The sequence below is a fragment of the Stegostoma tigrinum genome, chromosome 1 (genome assembly GCF_030684315.1).
Source record: "Stegostoma tigrinum isolate sSteTig4 chromosome 1, sSteTig4.hap1, whole genome shotgun sequence".
NCBI lineage: Eukaryota > Metazoa > Chordata > Chondrichthyes > Orectolobiformes > Stegostomatidae > Stegostoma > Stegostoma tigrinum.
This window is the reverse complement of record NC_081354.1, coordinates 106,284,124-106,303,495: the sequence shown is the minus strand read 5'-3', so window position 1 is coordinate 106,303,495 and position 19,372 is coordinate 106,284,124. Positions and strand designations below refer to the sequence as shown.

Genomic DNA, 19,372 nt, shown 5'->3' with positions numbered 1-19,372 from the left:
GGACTTTAATCCAGAATGATACAAGGTGATGAATTTTGGGAGCTCAAATGCAGCAGGGAAGAATACAGTAAATAGGCAGAATCCTTAGAAGCATGAACATTCAGAGGGACCAAAGCATATAGGTCCACAGTTTCCTGAAAAAGTGGCATCACAGTTTGGATAAGGTAGTTAAAAAGGCATATGGCAGGCCCAAGCAATCCCCCTCCACCGTCATCCTCATCCTTAACAACTTCTCCTCTAACGTCGCTCACTTCCTACAGACTAAACGGGTGGCCATGGGTACCTGCATGGGCCCAAGCTATGCCTCCCTCTTCATAGGATACATGGAACAATCCATCTTCCACTATTACACTGGCATCATCTCCTACCTTTTCCTCCGCTACATCGATGACTGTTTCAGCACTACTTCATGGTCCCACGAGGAGCTTGAACAATTCATTAACTTTACGAACACCTTTCACCCGAACCTCAAATTCATCTGGATGTCTCCAATATCTCCCACTCCTTCTTGGACCTCTGTCTCCATCTCTGGTGAGCACTTTAAAACTGACATCTATTTCAAGCCCGGTAACTCCCAGAGTTACCTGGACTACACCTCCACTCAACCACCTTCCTACAAGATGGCAATTGCCTACTCTCAATTGCTCTGCCACATCTGCTGCCAAGATGGGAGCATATCCCAAATGTTCTCCTATTTCAAGGAGCGTAAATTCGCCCATCCCCCACCCGTGATCAAAAATGCTCTCAAATGCATCTCACACTACTATGTTCACATCCCCTCCCCCCAAAAGTAAAGACAGAATCCCCTCGTCCTCATGTATCACCCCAACTTTCACGTCCAACATATCATTCACTGCCACTTCCTACAATCTGACCCGACAACCAAAGAGATATTTCCTCCCCACTCCATCTGCCTTTTGTAGGGACCGCACTCTCTGCAGCTCCCTTGTCCACTCCACACTTCCCACTAACCCTACCACCCCCGGCATCTTTCCCTGCAACTGCCAGAAGTGCTACACCTGCCCTTATGCTTCCCTTCAAGGTACAAGACAAACCTTCCGCATTAGACAGGGGTTCACCTACACATCTATCAAATTGGTCTACTGTACCTGCTGCTCCTGACGTGACACCCTCTACATCAGTGAGATCAAGCATAAACTCAGAGACTATTTTGTAGAGCATCCATGCACTGTATGCAACAAATGACAACACCTTCCAGTCACAAACCATTTTAACACCACCACCATCCCAGGGTGACATGTCCATCCTGGGCCTCCTCCAGTGTCATAATGACACCAACTGTAAACCGGAGGAGCGGTACCTCATATTCCACCTTGGGATCCGACAGCCTGATGGCCGAAACGCAGAATTCACCAGTTCGAAAATCTCCTCACCCCGGCTTCATGTCATAACCAATCCTCCCTGTCATCCCCACCTCCTTGACCTGACACAACCTGTCCATCTTCTCTCCCTCCTATCTGCTCCTCCCACCTCACTGACCAACACCCATGACTGCCTACCTGCACTGACCTATCACCGTCCCACCTCCCTACCCCAGCCCCACCCCTCCTCTCCTCTTCCTAATTTATTTCTGAGCTCCCTTCCCCCTCCTCATTTCTGGAGGGGGGTCCGGACCCTAAGTGTCGACTTTCCTGCTCCTCTGAAGCTGCCTGGCCTACTGTGCTTCTCCAGCTCCATTCTGAGTTATCTATATATGGCGTTCCTGTCTCTATAAGTCAGTGCATTCAGTATAAAAATTAGCAAATCAAATTGCAGCTGTATGGAACCTTAGTGAGGCCACATTTGAAATATTGTGTACAGTTTCGGTCATGATGTTGTGCTGAACTTTTACCCTAAACCTAAGGTCTATCTAACCGCCACCCCTACCTTATACTATCATCCATAGGCCTATCTAATTGCCACTTAAATGCCCCTAATGAGGCCGACTCCACTACCCTCTCCAGCAATGCATTCCACGCCCCTACCACTCTGAGTAAAGAGCCTACCTCTGATGTCTCCCCTATATCTACCTTCACTCACTTTAAAACTAAGTGCCCTTATAATAGTTACCTCCACCCTAGGAAAAAAATTCTGGCTGTCCATTCTATCTATACCTCTGATTATTTTGCACACCTCTATCAAGTCACCTCTCATCCACCGTTGTTCTAAAGAGAAAAGCCCTAGCTCTCTCAACCTTTCCTCATAAGACCTTCCCTCCATTCCAGGCAACATCCTGGTAAATTCTAGGCCCGAAACGTCAGCTTTTGTGCTCCTGAGATGCTGCTTGGCCTGCTGTGTTCATCCAGCCTCACATTTTATTATCTTGGAATTCTCCAGCTTCTGCAGTTCCCATTATCTCCAACATCCTGGTAAATCTCTTCTGCACCTTTTCCAACGCTTCCACATCTCTCCTGTAATGAGGCGAACAGAACTGGACATAATACTCCAGATGTGGTCGAACCAGACTTTTGTATAGTTGAAGCATAACTTCATGGCTCTTGAACTCAATCCCTCTATTAATGAAAGCTAACACATCGTATGCATCCTTAACAACTCTATCCACCTGGGTAGCAGCTTTCAGGGAACTGTGGACATGAACCCGGAGATCCCTCTACTCCTCCACATTGCCAAGAATCTTTCCGTTAACCCTGTATTCTGCTTTCAAGTTTGTCCTTCCAAAATGAATCCCCTCGCACTTTTCAGGGTTAAACTCCATCTGCCACTTCTCAGACCAGCTCTGCATTCTATCAATGTCTCTTTGTACCGTAGAACAGCCCTCCACACTATCCACAACTTGACCCACCTTCTTATCGTCCACGAACTTACCAATCCACTCTTCCACTCATACGTTCAAGTAATTTACAAAAATCACAAACAGAAGAGGACCCAGAACAGATCCTTGTGATACACCACTCATAACTGCACACCATGTTCAATATTTTCCATCCATGACCATCCTTTGTCTTGTAAAGATCAGCCAATTCTGAATCCAATCTGCCACATTTCCCCCATCCCATACCTCCTTACTTTCTGCATGAACGTACCATGGGGAACCTTATCAGACACCTTACTTAAATCCACATATAACCACATCCACTGATCCACCTCTATCTACGTGTTTGATCACCTCTTCAAAGAATTCAATAAGGTTTTTGAGGCATGACCTACACCTCTCAAATCCATGCTGACTGACTCCAATCAAATTGTGCCTATCCAAGTGATCATAAATCCTTTCCCTCAGAGCCCTTTCCAATATTTTGCCCACCACTGACGTAAGACTAACTGGATTGTAATTTCTGGGATTATCCCTATTCCCTTTTTTGAACAAGGGAATGACGTTTGCCTCTCTCCAATCTTCCAGCACTATACCCATTGACAGTGAGGACAAAAAAGATTATCTCCAAAGGCCGTGCGATCTCTTCCCTCACTTCCCATAGAATCCTTGGATAAATCTCATCAGGTCCGGGGGGATTTATCTATCTTCAAGTTCCTCAAAATTCCTAGTACATCTTCCTTACTAACATCCACCTCCTCTAACCTACCAGCCTGTTTCACACTGTTCTCCACTATAACTAGGTCCCTCTCAGTTGTGAATACTGAAGAAAAGTATTCATTAAGGACCCCTATCTCTTTAGGCTCCATGCACAAATTCCCTTTACAATCCTGAATTGGCCCTCACCTTTCTCTAGTCATTCTCTTATTCCTCACGCACATGTAAAAAGCCTTGGAGTTTTCCTTGACCCTGTATGTCAAGGTTTTCTCATGCCCCCTTATAGCTCTTCTAGGCCCTTTCTTCAGCTCATTCCTGGCCAACCTGTATCCCTCTAGAGAGTCTTTTCTGACCTTGTTTCCTAAACCTTATGCAAGCATCTTTCTTCCTCTTAACCAGTCGTTCGACCTCTTGAGAACCACGGCTCCCTCAGTCAACTGCATCTCCCCTGCCTGATAGGGACAAACATATCGAGCACACACAGTATATGCATTCCTTAAACAATCTCCACATTTCTAGTGCTCTTCCCCGACGGTATCTGTTTCCCATTTTATGTCACCCAGTTCTTGCCTAACAGAATTATAATCACCCTTCCCCAAATTATAAACTTTACCCCGCTGTATGTACGCATCCTTTTCCATGACAACTGTAAAAGTAACAGAGTTATGACCACTACCGCCAAAATGTTCTCCCACCAACACGTCTAACACTTGGCCGGTTCATTGCCAAGCACCAAATCCAAAGTGGACTCTCCTCATGTTGATGTATCTACATACTGTGTCAGGAATCTTTCCCGAATGCACTGGACAAAATCCGCTCCATCTAAACTATTAGATCTAAAAAGTTTCCAGAGTTATTTGGAAAAGTGAAGTCACCCATGAGTACAACCCTGTGACTTCTGCATCTTTCCAGTATCTGACTCTCAATCTGCTCTTCCACTTTTCTGCAACTATGGGGGGGGTGGGGTCGATAAAAAAACTCCCAAAGTGACTTGCTCCTTCCGTGTTCCTGCCCTCAACCCAAACTGACTCTGTAGACATATCATTCTTGAATTGCCTTTCAGTAGCTGCTATACTAGTCCTGACCAGCAATGCCACTCCCCCATCTCTTTTACCACCCTCCCTATTTCTTTTAAAGCATCAAAATACCAGAACTTCCAACAACCAATCCCTTTGGTACCTAAGTTTCTGCAATGGCAACATCGTAGTTGCAAGTACTGACCCATGCCCTAAGTTCATCCGCTTTATTTCTGATACTTCTAGTATTGAAGTACACACACTTCAAGCCATCCCTGTGTCCACAATTATGCTCCATTGACCGCATTTCTTTATTAACAACCTCACTCCCTGTTGCGTCTGTTGGAAGGCCGAATACCTCATCCTCTGAAATATAAATCTGGTTCCCCACCACTTGCCAAACTAGTTTAAACCTTCCCGTTTAACTCGAGCAAACCTCCCTCCCAGGATATTTGTGCCCTTCTGGTTCAGATCCCACGTTCCCCAGAATGAGCTCCAATTATCCACATAATGGAAGCCCTCCCTCCTACACCAGCCCTGTAGCCACATGTTTAGTTGCACTCTCTCCCTATTTCTCACCTCATTACCACACAGCGCTGGTAGTAATCCAGAGATAACTACCCTGTTTGTCCTGGACATCAGCTTCCAACCCAACTCCCTGTACTCGTTTTTGACATTCTCAGTCCTCTTTCTACCTATATAATTGATACGGATGTGTACCATGGCCGCTGATTGCTCACCCTCCTCCTTAAGGATCTTGAAGGCAGCATTCGAGATGTCATGGACCCTGACACCCAGGAGGCAACATACCATCTGTTTGTCTCCACAGAGCCGCCTGTCTGCGCCTCTTACTATTGCATCTCCCACTATAATTGCTCGCCTATTCTCCACCCTTCCCAAGGGGGGGTGGTGGCGGTGGCGGTGGCCGTGGCGGCGGCGGAAAAAAAAAAGATACAATAGCAATATTTGAGAGACATCTTAATGAATACAGGAAAACAACAGCATAGAGGCAGCACAGTCTTGGTGGGCAGAAGGATTTGTTTCTGTGCTGTACCTTTTTCTTCCTCCCTATATGTTGACATTGGAACCAATCTTTACTTCGGCTAACAGACTGAAACATAGCAGTATTACAGCTCTAACTCAGGCCTTGTACAGTGGTATTGTACGTCTGGGTCACAACTTCTGGCTTCAAGTCCCACTTGCTCCAGAGACATTTCACCATGTTGACTAACAGCTATTTTACATCGCTACTCCAACCATAAACTCTGTCTGAGTAAGTTCACAATCTGTTCAAGTGAATTCCCAATCAATGCCTTGTATGTGCCTACAATAAAATATAACATTCTGGATGTAAGTTTGCTCGCTGAGCTGAAGGGTTCATTTTCAGACGTTTCGTCACCATTCTAGGTAACATCATCAGTGAGCCTCCGGTGAAGCGCTGGTGTTATGTCCCGCTTTCTATTTGTGTGTTTAGGTTTCCTTGGGTTGGTGATGTCATTTCCTGTGTTGGTGGTGTCATTTCCTGTTCTTTTTCTCAGAGGGTGGTAGATGGGCTCCAAATAAATGTGTTTGTTGATGGAGTTCTGGTTGGAATGCCATCCTTCTAGGAATTCTCGTGCGTGTCTCTGTTTGGCTTGTCCTAGGATAGATGCGTTGTCCCAATCAAAGTGCTGTCCTTCCTCATCTGTATTTAAGGATACGAGTGATAGTGGGTCATGTCTTTTTATGGCTAGTTGATGTTCACGTGTCCTGCTGGCTAGCTTTCTGCCTGTTTGTCCAATGTAGTGTTTGTCACAGTTCTTGCAAGGTATTTTGTAAATGACGTTCGTTTTGCTTGGTGTCTGTATAAAGTCTTTTAAGTTCCTCCTCTGCACCCTCTCCAAAGCATCAACATCCTTTTGGTAATGTGGCGATCAGAACTGTACGCAGTACTCCAAATGTGGCCGAACCAAAGTCCTATACAACTGCAACATGACCTGCCAACTCTTGTACTCAATACCCCGCCCAGTGAAGGAAAGCATGCCATATGCCTTCTTGACCACCCTACTGACCTGCGTTGTCACCTTCAGGGAATCATGGTCCTGAACACCCAGATCTCTCTGTTCATCAATTTTCCCTAGGACTTTTCCATTTACTGTACAGTTCGCCCTTGAATTTGATCTTCCAAAATGCATCACCTCGCATTTGCCTGGATTGAACTCCATCTGCCATTTATCTGCCCAACTCTCCAGTCTATCTATATTCTGCTGTAATCTCTGACAGTCCCCTTCACTATCAGCTACTCCACCAATCTTCATGTCATCAGCAAACTTGCTGATCAGACCGCCTACACCTTCCTCCAGATCATTTACATATATCACAAACAACAGTGGTCCCAGCACAGATCCCTGTGGAACACCACTGGTTACAGGTCTCCAATTTGAGAAACCCCCTTCTACTACTACCCTCTGTCTCCTGTTGCGCAGCCAGTTTTTTATCCATCTAGCTAGCACACCCTGGACCCCATGTGACTTCACTTTCTCCGTCAGCCTGCCATGGAGAACCTTATCAAATGCCTTACTGAAGTCCATGTATATGACATCTACAGCCTTTCCCTCAATCAACTTTGTCACGTCCTCAAAGAATTCTATTAAGTTGGTAAGACATGACCTTCCCTGTACGAAACCATGTTGCCTATCACTGATAAGCCCATTTTCTTCCAAATGGGAATAGGTCCTTTCCCTCAGTATCCTCTCCAGCAGCTTCCCTACCACTGACATCAGGCTCACCGGTCGATAGTTACCTGGATTATCCCTGCTACCCTTCTTAAACAAAGGGACAACATTAGCAATTCTCGAGTCCTCTGGGGCCTCACTCGTGTTTAACGATGCTGCAAAGATATCTGTTAAGGCCCAGGCTATTTCCGCTTGCTTCCCTCAATAAACTGGGATAAATCCCATCTGGATCTGGGGACTTGTCCACCTTAATGCCTTTTAGAATACCCAACACTTCCTCATTCCTTATGCCAGCATGACCTAGAGTAATCAAACATCCATCCCTTACCTCAACACCCGTCATGTCCTTCTCCTTGGTGAATACTGATGTAAATACTCAATAAGAATAACAACCTCCTACACTATCCATAACTCCACTGATGTTTGCATTGTCTGCAAACTTACAACTACATTTTCATCCAAGTCAATATCTCAAATAGCAGACGTACCAGTGGATCCCTGCAGAACTAGTCATGGACCTCCAGCCTGAAAAACACTCTTCGACCTCTACTCTCGGTCTAAGGGCGAGACAATTCTGAATCCAAAGTCACCATGGATCCCACACATGTTAATCTTCTGGAGGGACCTTTTCAAAAGCTTTATTAAAATCCGTGTACAACACACACCACTCTACCCACATCGATCACGTTTGACACCTCCTCAGAAAATTCAATTAAGTTAGTAAGACAAGGCTTGGCCTACACAAAGCCATGCTTTTCCAAAGGCTGATAAATCCTAACCCAAAGAATTTTCTCCAACAGCTTCCCAACCACTGATGAGATCACTGACCTATTGTTTCCTGGATTATCTCTATTTCCTTTCTTGAATAAAGGAACAAGATTAGCTACCCACCAGTCCTCTGGAACCTCTCCAGTGGCTAATGAAGATACAAAGATCTTGGTCAAAGACCCAGCAATCACCTCTCATCTCTCTCAATTACCTGGGGATTTATCCACACAAATGTTCTGCAAGACCACTTCTTTCTTGATCTCAAAACACCCCAGCACATTAGAGTACTCCGCACAAATCTCACTATCCTCCATACCCTTCTATCGGGTGAATACTGATGCAAAGTATTCATTTTAGGATCTCGCCCACACCCTCTGTCTTGTAGCACAAATTCCCTCCTTATCCTTCTCCCTAGTTATCCTCTTGTTTTTAAATGTACACAGAATGCCTTGGGATTCTCTTTAGCCCTACTTGCCAAGGTTATTGCATAGCCCCTTGTTCTAATTCCCTGCTCGAGCTCTTTTCTGCCTTCTTAGTATTCCTTACAGGCCCTGTTCGATTTTAGCTTCCTAAACCTTACATATGTTTCTTTTTCCCCTTTTGACTAAATTCACCACCTCCCTCATTATCCAAAGGTCCCTCATCTTGCCATCCTGGGTCCTTCCTCATCACAAGAACATGTCTGTTCTGAATTCTCATCAGCTGGTCTTTAACAATTCCCATATATCAAATGTGGACTTGCCTGATAACAGCTCCTCCCAATTAGCACTTCCTAGCTCCTGCTTAATATTGCCATAATTTGCCCTAGGCCCAGTTTAGTACCTTCCAGCAAAGTCCTAACCTATCCTTATTCATAGCTATCTTAAAATTTAAGGAATTATGATCACTGTTTCCGAAATGCTCTCCCATTGAAAGATCAATCATTTGGCCAGGCTCATTAGCCAGTACAAGTCCTCTAGTTGGATCATCCACATACTGTTTCAAGGAACTCTCTTGGAGGCACTTAAACTCCTCCCCGTCTAAGCCTCTTGCTTCAAGGGAGTCCCAGTCAGTACTGGGGAAGTTAAAGTCACCCACTATGACAACTCTGTTGTTATTGCCTCTTTCCATAATCTGCCTACATATTTGTTCCTCAACGTCTCAATCACTTTTTTTTTGGGGGGGGGTGGTGGGCGCTATGGTATTAGCTTATCACAGTGATTGCACCCATCTTATTTTTGAGCTCTACTCATATTGCCTCAGCAGATGAGTCCTCCCATATGTGTTGAGTGCAAATGTGACATTCTCCCTAATTAGTACTGCACCACCTATAAAGGGATAGGGCAGGTTCCCAAATTTTTGCGACCTTAACTTCAAGGCTCCACATTTGTTTACAGCCACCCACTCTCCTGCTGTCAGCTTTGCTTCCTTGCACTCTCCACCAGCCCCAAACACCATGTTTCCGAACACCAAAATTCAGCTGGATCAAGGGAGAGGAGCACATAGTAGTCCAATTGGGTTCAAACAAGCATTCGGTACAAAGCCTTGGGGAGCAACTCTAGTCGTTCTTTTTTAACTCATTCATGGGTTATGGGCATTACTGTCCCGGCCGGTATTTATTGCCCATCCCTAGGTGCCCTCGAGAAAAGGGTGGTGTTGCTTTCTTAAACCGCTGCAATATGCTATAAATAGACACGAAATGTCAATACGGAGTGAATTCCAATGCTTAATTATCTGGCTACAAAATGTAAGATCCTCTTTGCCCTCTTCACTGACTTGATGCCTTTAGTAATATGTCCACCACGTCCCAAGATAGCTCTTGCTTATCACAGACTGTAGAATAATACCTTACATAGTTCCTATTTATTACACTTTCACAACTGTAACACTTATCCACATTAAAAGTCATCTGCCAGGTTACGTATCAGCCAGGTTCGTCAGTCTATCCAAGTTCTGCTTTATTTGAGCATCTGTTTCCCTTTTGTGTTTATTACCCGAGTTTACTATTCACTACAAAAGTTACCTACCTTCCCAAGAACACCAAACCAAATCGTTTGTTGATATTTAAGCCAGCAAACTAAAACCGAAGAGGTTAAATTAGCTTTCAAGGACACAGAAAATTATACGATAATTTTGTTGCTGTCATTTTGTATTTAAGCCATTCCTTTTGAAGTTTGCACTTATCCAGCCAGTGAAGAAATGTTTGTAGCAAATTACTCTGCACTGCTGAGTATTAAGAAAATTAAAGTTACCAGTTTGTTTAAGGTGTGGTAAATCTTGTGAATATTGGCCAGTGTAGACAGGTGAGAAGTTAGTGGAAAATCTAGGAGAAAGGGAAAAAGTTGAGAATTAACATTAATTAACATTAAGAGATAAATAAATATTAGAAGATAACCATACAAAATTTCCTCTCATTCTTTGGTTTTAATAAAGATAAAACATGCTACAGCAAACTATGTTATAATCGGGCACCTTATGAACCAGCACTCTCTATAAACAGGCTAAAAGCTCTATATACCCAAAATATCAAAAGTTTATTGTATTATCATGATCACTGCAATATCCAAGTAGTCAGTTGAGGTTGCGAGTGAGAAGGCTCTCTGCCAGTACATTTTGTTTAAGATTAGATTAGATTCTCTACAGTGTGGGCACAGGCCCTTCGGCCCAACAAATCCACACCATCCCTTGCAGCATGCAACCCAGACCCATCACCCTCACACAACTCTGAACACTACAGAATTTAGCATGGCCAATCCACCTAGCCCACACAACTTTGGACTGTGGGACGAAACCGAAGTACCCAGAGGAAACCCACGCAGACACTGGGAGTATGTGCAAACTCCACACAGACAGTTACCCGAGGCTGGAATTGAACCCGGGTCCCTGGCACTGTGAGGCCTCAGTGCTAACCACTGAACCACCGTGCCGCCCAAACCACTGAGCCACTGTGCCACCCATAAGGCAAAGCCGAATTATTATTTAAGTGATTTATGCAAGTATAAACAATGATGTGTATATCTCCTGTATTATATTTATTATTTAGTTTGTGTTTTCACAATGATTACGTGGACTTTTTGATCAATGGCACACTTCTGGTCCCATAGGTGCCAATTAATTTAAAAAGTTGCTGCACTTAAATGCACTCTGGCCATTAACAAATATGGATGTGAGTTTGCTCGCTGAGCTGGAAGGTTAGTTTTCAGACGTTTCGTCACCATTCTAGGTAACATCAGTGAGCCTCCGACGAAGCGCTGGTGTTATGTCCCGCTTTCTATTTATTTGGTTAGGTTTCCTTGGGTTGGTGATGTCATTTCCTGTTCTTTTTCTCAGGGGATGGTAGATTGGCTCCAAATCAGTGTGTTGATGATGTCGAAACACACTGATTTGGAGCCAATCTACCATCCCCTGAGAAAAAGAACAGGAAATGACATCACCAATGCAGGAAATGACATCACCAACCCAAGGAAACCTAACCAGATAAATAGAAAGCGGGACGTAACACCAGTGCTTCGTCGGAGGCTCACAGATGATGTTACCTAGAATGGTGACGAAACGTCCATTGCTTGCTTGGCTGGCTGAGAGACGGGCTCTGCCAGTGAGATCCTTTATGCATGCCCGGAATCTCTGTGCCACCGCACGCTGCCCTCGAGGTGGCTGCGGGGGGGGACGAGACTGTTGATCACCTCCTTCTGGAGTGTGCCTATGCGCAGGAGGTCTGGAGGGGGATGCAGTGGTATTTGTTGAGGTTTGTCCCGAGCAGCTCCGTGACGCGGGACTCCGTGCTCTACGGGCTGTTTCCGGGGGCGCACACCGAGACCAACATCAACTGCGCCTGGAGGACCATCAATGCGGTGAAAGACGCTCTTTGGTCTGCCCGCAACTTGCTGGTCTGCCAGCTGAAAGAACTGACCCCGACCGAGTGTTGCAGACTGGCGCACTCCAAGGTCTAGGACTACGTGCCGAGGGATGCGCTAAAGCTAGGGGCAGCCACCGCCAAGGCGCGGTGGGGAAAGACCACCGTATGAACCCCCTCGTCCAGAATAGAAAAAAGAACTCTATTTGGTAACTGGGCCCAGCTGGCGCCTTCCCCAACTGGTCAGGGGGCCAACTGGGACTGTGCGGGGTGACGACTGCCGGGGTGGTTTCTTTGCTTTGTTTTTTTTTCTCTGTTTTGTTTTTTCCTTTTAGTTGGTGTACGTACCCCCTGGGTAACCCGGAGTGGCTTGCATGACTGGGTAGGTGTATAAATGTTTTATTTTTTGTACATTCTATGAATAAAGTATATTTTTTCAAATAAAAAAAGGTGACGAAACGTCTGAAAACTAACCTTCCAGCTCAGCGAGCAAACTCACATCCAGAACCTCAACCTGAGCTACAAGTCTTCTCAAAACTCATTAACAAATATCACAGGATTGAATATTTAAATCTGTTTATTTGTAATCTATTCCTAATCCTATTAATTCAAAACCAACACCCCATGAAGAATCAATCAATCTAACTAACTTCAGTAAAGCAATTTAAATATGAAAGCTATTTTGAATCAAGTATAGAATAATAGCCCAAATGATTGTCAAATGAATTAGATTAAGAAGGTATTGCACAAATTATACAGATCTTTCTCATTGCTTAATAAATTTCAAAGTTAGAAATGGCTTGACTCCATTAAGAAGATAATCCGTGAGTAAGTTTTCTTGTGAATGCTTAACTTCTTTGAAAAAAAAAGAGACTGAAAGAGTGGTCATATGTCTATAGCTACTATGTTAATATAAAAACTCTCAGCCAATTTTGACAAGACAATTCAATTAAAATCAGTCGATATTCTTTTTTCCTCAGTCCCCATGCTGTAAGTTGAAAAACTAATACTGGTAAAGATATTAGGGTGAATTTCGCCACTCTACTTCAAAATAGTGCTATACAATATTGTACATCAACCAGATTGAAAATTAGGCCTTGATTAGAAACTTCCCATATGAAAGAAAGCATCTCCATCAATCCAAAATCCCTCAGTACTAAACAGAAGTGTCACCCTAGGTTTCAGACTATTTCTTGAGACATCTAGACAAGGCACATTTTACTTCTGCCACAAACCAGGGGAGCCACTTAGCACACAGATGCAGTGTCAGTTTATCTAGGTCAGTATAAAGTAAGAACAGCTTATGTACAATTCTGTTTTTCTACCATGGAGTTAAATAGTTTAATTTGCAAGTTGCTGACATATTTTGCCTTCCAGACAATATGGTAGAGTGACAGAACATATACTATCAGGTAGAAAAAGAAGGCAGTAGCTGAAGCAGACCTAGTGAAGTACATTTAAGTGAGGGACACCACATGGACTGGAACAAAACAGACTGCAATGGATTGGAGATAACAAAGTGTGAAGCTGGATGAACATAGCAGGCCAAGCAGCTTCTCAGGAGCACAAAAGCCGACGTTTCGGGCCGAGACCCTTCATCAGAGGGGATCTAGGCCCGAAACGTCGGCTTTTGTGCTCCTGAGATGCTGCTTGGCCTGCTGTGTTCATCCAGCTTCACACTTTGTTATCTTGGATTCTCCAGCATCTGCAGTTCCCATTATCTCTGCGATGGATTGGGGATGGAAGTGTCTTGCTGGCCTTGGATTTCCTACTAAGCTGGACCAGTGGAAGCAAGCAGATAACTGCCTCCTTCACCACAAAACTAGTTAATGGAAAGAAAGTGCAACAATTCAGACAAACCATTTTGAACAAGATTACTGCCAATTCTAGAAACTGTTTTTAATGCTCTGCTTCAACATTATTTGTTTGAAACCAAGTTTTTATTCACTCTATCAGTCAACTTGGAGCACGAGACTGCAACCCTGGATTACCCATTAAATACAATAAAGATAGCTGGGCTGTATAGGAGCTTCCTACACAGAATGATGACTCTTAATGAGGCACTTAAATATTTCTATGAAATTTAGCATTAGAATACTTAAAAATACTTCAATGCTCCTGTCACTGACTGAAACAGGTGTACATGCACCAGTCGCCGTTGTGTGGGCTTGTACGCGCTCAACTGTTCCTGATTTCGTTCTTTTAGTGTCAGGAGTTACAATTATGAAAAGAAATGGTCCTCATCCCACCTATACTTAAGCTTTAGCTTAGAAGTCAGCACCTCAATTTCATAAATTCTCTTCAATATAGTACAAGTTCACAACCTGTTGGTGCTATTATTTTAATTTTTTTTAAAAGCTGATTTCATTGCATACGAAATACTTCAGACGGCATTTCCAACCATGCCTTATGAACTTCATCCTACAATTGCTCATCCTTAAAATTTTACACCCAGTTTAAATTGACAATTTAGGGAAGTTTCAGCTCTACCCCATATATCACTATTTTTGGTGAAGATTATGAATTCAGCACAAAAAAAAATTCATGTTGCGAAACCAGACACGAGTCCAAGGTCTCACTAAGAATGGCCAAATTTGAAAATAAAAATGAGCTAAATTAGAAGGTATGGTATTTTCCTCAGATTTTAAAAAATAGACTGACAAAGACAGAAATACAGTGATAACTCAAATTGAAATTCCATCGTTTAAGAAAGTATGTGAAAGAAAAGGAAATTCAAAAAGTCTTGATAAGTAAAGGCAGGAGGAATATCAAATCAAACACTCACTAGAGGGTGGAAGCCAAAACAGTTCTCTTACTAGAAAAGCAATTCTCTTATTCTATTCAGGGTACTAATACCCCTACTGGCATTCAAACCGTGGATTTTAACACTGTATCGTTGCTCATCAAAAACACTGGCACAAAAAATAAAAATTCAAATTCTTTAGACACAATGTTAGTAATGGAAAATTCATGGGCTCAATGAGATGAAAGTTAAATAAAGTCTAAAGCTGCATCAAAAAAAAATCACACTGTGTACATACTTCATGTCTTGAATCTTTAAAAAATTGCAAAAATGTTAGATTCCAATTAAGATACAATGATACTCAAGACACTGAAAGAAGTAGAAGAGGACTTAGTATGCGAAATAAGAAACAAGTTCATCAACGCACAACAAAATGAAATCAAGAACAGGATAGGTTTCACATCAAGCAGGAATAAAGTTTAAAAAAGACAAAAAAAACCTTTTGGCCAAAAGTACTAGGGCAAGACATCAAACATAGAACTTGCCGAAGGAAGAACAAGAAAACTATATAACAGACTAAACCTTTACAGTGTCAGACTATGTCAAAACCTTTCGGGATGACCTAAACAGTGACTGTTATTTTCAGTAAAATGTGCTCTAAAATCAGAGTTTCAGTGGAACAGTCATAGGAACTGGTACATGTAAAAAGGGCCAAGACCCTTCTAGTTTATGTTTCACCATCTCGGTAATCGCATGATACAACAATAAAGTTGTTACAGCAATCAATCCTAACAATTAATCTACAGAAACAAAAATAATCTCTGGATTTTGTCAGATTTGCAAATTAATGCACAATTATAATTAATACCAGCTTCCATAATATAACACCAATGATTTTTTTCTAGAAAGATATAAAAACAAATATTAACTAGGAAACAATTTAGCAAATTTCAAAAACCTTATGTTATTGTGTTATACTCAGTATTGATATGATCATTGGAACAGCTTTGACAGAGGAGGTACAAAATCTTCAAAAATAATTCTGCAAACTAAAGGACCATTTAATATATTAGTGTAGTAAATACAGATTGTAGAGAGGTTCAAATAATCCACAAAGAGTGGTGCACTTTTCTACAGTTTCATTATTTAAAAGTGGTTACCTTGCTAAGGAAGCAGTGACAAACAATGAGGATGATAAATCACAAATTTCACTGCTGTGCAAGAACAAATACCTGTCAGTGAATTTGGCTGCTTTCAGTCTTCAGTTAGGCTTTATTCAAGTTCAGGAGATCATTAAGGCCCCTTAATCAGTTTATTGCATTATAATTCACTGATTTCATCATTATCTCAAATGAACTGCAAATGATTTAATTCGGAGTATTTTACCCAGAACTTTAAAAAAAGATGAACAATATTGTTACATTACCATTGTCCTCAAAAGGAAACTTTTAAACACTGGTCACTTTTAAAGAGCAAGTCAAATATGTCATGTTTATTACATAGGTGAGATATTTAAAGCCAAATTATTAAGCATTAATTTACATCAAAACTAGTGAATTTTCCTCTTTATTTACAAATCATTTTAAGTTCTGCATATTGACATTTAAATTTCCATTATTATATCACTATGTGCAGATTAAAAGTACAAATTGTCTTAAAATGCAAATAATTGATGAACAGTACCTTAGTACCGCTTGCTGTGAGGTCACTTATCTACACTTGGTTCTAAACTCTCAGCTCTAACTATCCTGTACTTCCCAGTTCTTTCACATTCAGTACTGCATATCTCAGAACATCCCCCTCTATCTCATGTGTTAGATTTTCACACTTAGATGTCTGAACTTCTTGAACTCCAACAGCCTGAGAATCCAGCTGTGATTGCTTCGGACATTTTATACTCTAGTTCTAAAAACTTGGCTTATACCGAAACATAAAAGTATCCACTTACATTTGGATGTAACAAAAGTGTGCAAATACAACTTATATTGAATACTGTTAAGTATTGGGTTCTCTTCATCCTGTTCCACAAGTTCAAATAAAAACTACTGTACTACAAAACTGGTCTATCATAGTTGTAATTAATGTAAAATGCAACTTTGGTTTATATCCTCAACTTAACAGACCAAATTTCAACTTTCAAAATGTGGATTGAAACTGAATGCACGCAAAAGACAATACTTGTCTAGTACAATGAACAATAAACTTCCACAACTGGAAATCAGGACAGAAGTTAATACATCTTCATTCAGGGGGTTCTATGACACTGGGCCACAGATGAGAAGTCAGCAATTTCTTTATTCTTTATTTCTTCATTTTTCTGCCTTAAAATTCTTTAATTTTGGTTTATTTGTATTTTAAGATGACACTGGAGAGTGGCAACATTATACCACAATTTTTACCATATTTTGTAAGTAAACAGACATGACAATAAATCAAAATCATGCCATGACTTTATTCATAAGTGTCATACCTTCCAGTTTTAACAAAAAAAAGTTGCCTTTTATTCTTAGTACAGGTAAACACGCAATTCTAACAAGTAGCAAAACACAGCATTAGCTCGTAGTTGTGAAAGCTGGTTAAGCCATCTAGATCAACTCCAAGCAGACATGATATTCATGCTAAGGTTTCTACAATTAAACAAAACTGAAGGAATTTTGTTAACTACAGTAGAAATCAACTGACCAGAATGCAGAATCATCACCATATCTTGCATAGCCACAGAACTGGGTGAATTTGCCAAGGTGGACAATGTAGTTAAAATAATGCCCGTTCAACAAAAAGGTAAACCCCATTTAAAGTAGAACTAATACGCAAAGAAAAATATATTTATTTAAATAACGGACACTGCGGATGGCCAAAGATGGAAAAAAAACCTAGATAGAGAGTACTGCATTGAGACCAATCTGCCAGAGTGGCCAAGGAGCTGAGCCCCCAGGTAAACGCTTCCCTAGGTTACACCGCATAAAGCAGTCTGGGGATTGCAGTTCCCTTGTGACGCCACTAGGTGTGTCATCACATAATTAGTCGTCATAGAACTACAATTCCCAGAAAACGTCACGAACGTTGCGCCTGCGCGTTGATATACGCGTCCCACATTCTCGTACCCTCCCCAACATCCTGAAATAAATACAACTCCAGACAGCTTCTCAGCAGAGTTGACAAAGCTTCTGCATCGGGGGGAGGGGGAGTAGAGAAAGAGAATAATAATCCCCTTCCTTGCCCAATGCCGCCACCATATCATTCTGCTGATATCCACTTTCGACCATGAATCGGACAAGGAGAAAAAGAATGCGATCAGGTTAGTCAGGGCATTAATATGAGACACTCTGGAAAGAAAACTGCGTCACCTCTCTTCTGTGACACACGAATCATCTCCATTAAAGAGACGCAGGTGAAACAGAATACCTTGCACTAAACGCAGACAAAAACAAATGAACCCTGTAGTGCTGACAAAGGAAATGGCATAGCCATGTGAAATATGTATGCACCATGGGGGACAGCAGTAGTTAGAGCGGCGGATCCTCGATACTTACTGACTGCATCCGCGTGCATTTTCAGGGCGAGGATGGTTCAGAACGCGCCGGACAACCGCTCCCGCTCGTGCCGGTGAAGCCAGCCAGTAACAACGGAAGTCCCGCCTGCGCCTCTCTGCGATTGGCTCCCCAGCCCGCCCACCTCGCGTAACTCTCAGGGCAGCGTTCCTCTGGCTACTGGAATGTCAATCACAGGGGCCGCCACGGATGGGCGGGACCGGTGGTGTGGTTCGGCACGGCTTGGCTCCGCCTTCAGCCTCGGGGAGAACGGTAGCTGTCGGTACAGGTTATTTATCACCCATTCGTTGCGATGTACACGTTTAAAGCAAATTGAAACACATACTCCTATGATGAGGGATGTTGAATGGTGTCCTGGCGTTATTTATCCCCCGCCCCCCCCTCCCCCGGCTAACTTATACTGTTTTCTAATGAAGTCGCCACCTCGTCGTTGCAGTAAATAATAGGAATGAGTCCCCATCCTAGCAACAGAGGGATCCTGGACCAATCAGAGTACCGGTCCGTGGCCTGTTGTACCGGTTATTGGGGGAGGGGAGAGGTGAACCACTTGATCTGGATTGTGCCGTTGAGGTCGTGGCTATGGTTACATTTTTATTCAATAAATCTGCATTTAGATTTACACTGACTCAGCGATAATCTGCCAAATTCCGTTCCCCAGTAATCACCCCGCTTTCTTACATGACTTGTCTTAATTCTCCCCACGCTTGAACGAGTTCAATCGATTTGCAAACTCCTCACTCCCGTTGAAGATTTCTCGCTTCCAGTGCCCACTGTAAGGAAGAAAGACGAAGAAATTATACGTCTGTCAGTCACACTTTATCATGGCTAGGTTTGGCTAAGGCGAATGTAGGTCCTTTACTGGCAGTCACTAGAAGTCATAATGAGGAATAAGAGAAATGGTAGATGAGTTTGTGTTTGTTTTCACCGAGGATGGTGCAAGCTATTTCCCCGAACCAGAGATCGAATCCAGCAAATTAGTATTAATAAAAAAAGTTCTACTGGAGAAAAAGTGGAGCTGAAAGTTGGCCTTCAAGGACCTGATAGTTTAAATCCCACACAGTTTAAAGACGTGGCTATCAAGATAATGAAGGAAACAAATTACTGCAGATGCTACAAAAAAAAGCTGGAGATCACAGCGGGTCAGACGACATCCACGAAAGGAAAGAAAGCTAACGTTTCGAGCTTCAGCTGTGATGAAGAGTCATCTAAACTCGAAATGTTCAGCCGACTCTTTCTGCATCGATGCTGTCTGAGCCGC

The 19,372-nt window shown here is 42.6% G+C and overlaps 1 protein-coding gene across 4 annotated transcripts in view; it reads right to left on the bottom strand.

Moving 5' to 3' along the window:
- Nucleotides 1–18,225, bottom strand: part of dcun1d4 (DCN1, defective in cullin neddylation 1, domain containing 4 (S. cerevisiae)) — a 79,490-nt gene extending 61,265 nt beyond the window's left edge. For all 4 annotated transcript variants that reach the window (XM_048534675.2, XM_048534692.2, XM_048534683.2 and 1 more), the window contains exons 1-2: nucleotides 18,097–18,225; nucleotides 10,220–10,290 (exon numbers count right to left, since the gene is read on the bottom strand). In XM_048534675.2, coding sequence (XP_048390632.1) covers nucleotides 10,220–10,290; nucleotides 18,097–18,115 — 90 coding nt within the window. In that variant the 5' untranslated portion in view covers nucleotides 18,116–18,225. The remainder of the gene's footprint in view (nucleotides 1–10,219; nucleotides 10,291–18,096) is intronic.
- Nucleotides 18,226–19,372: the final 1,147 nt, after the last annotated feature.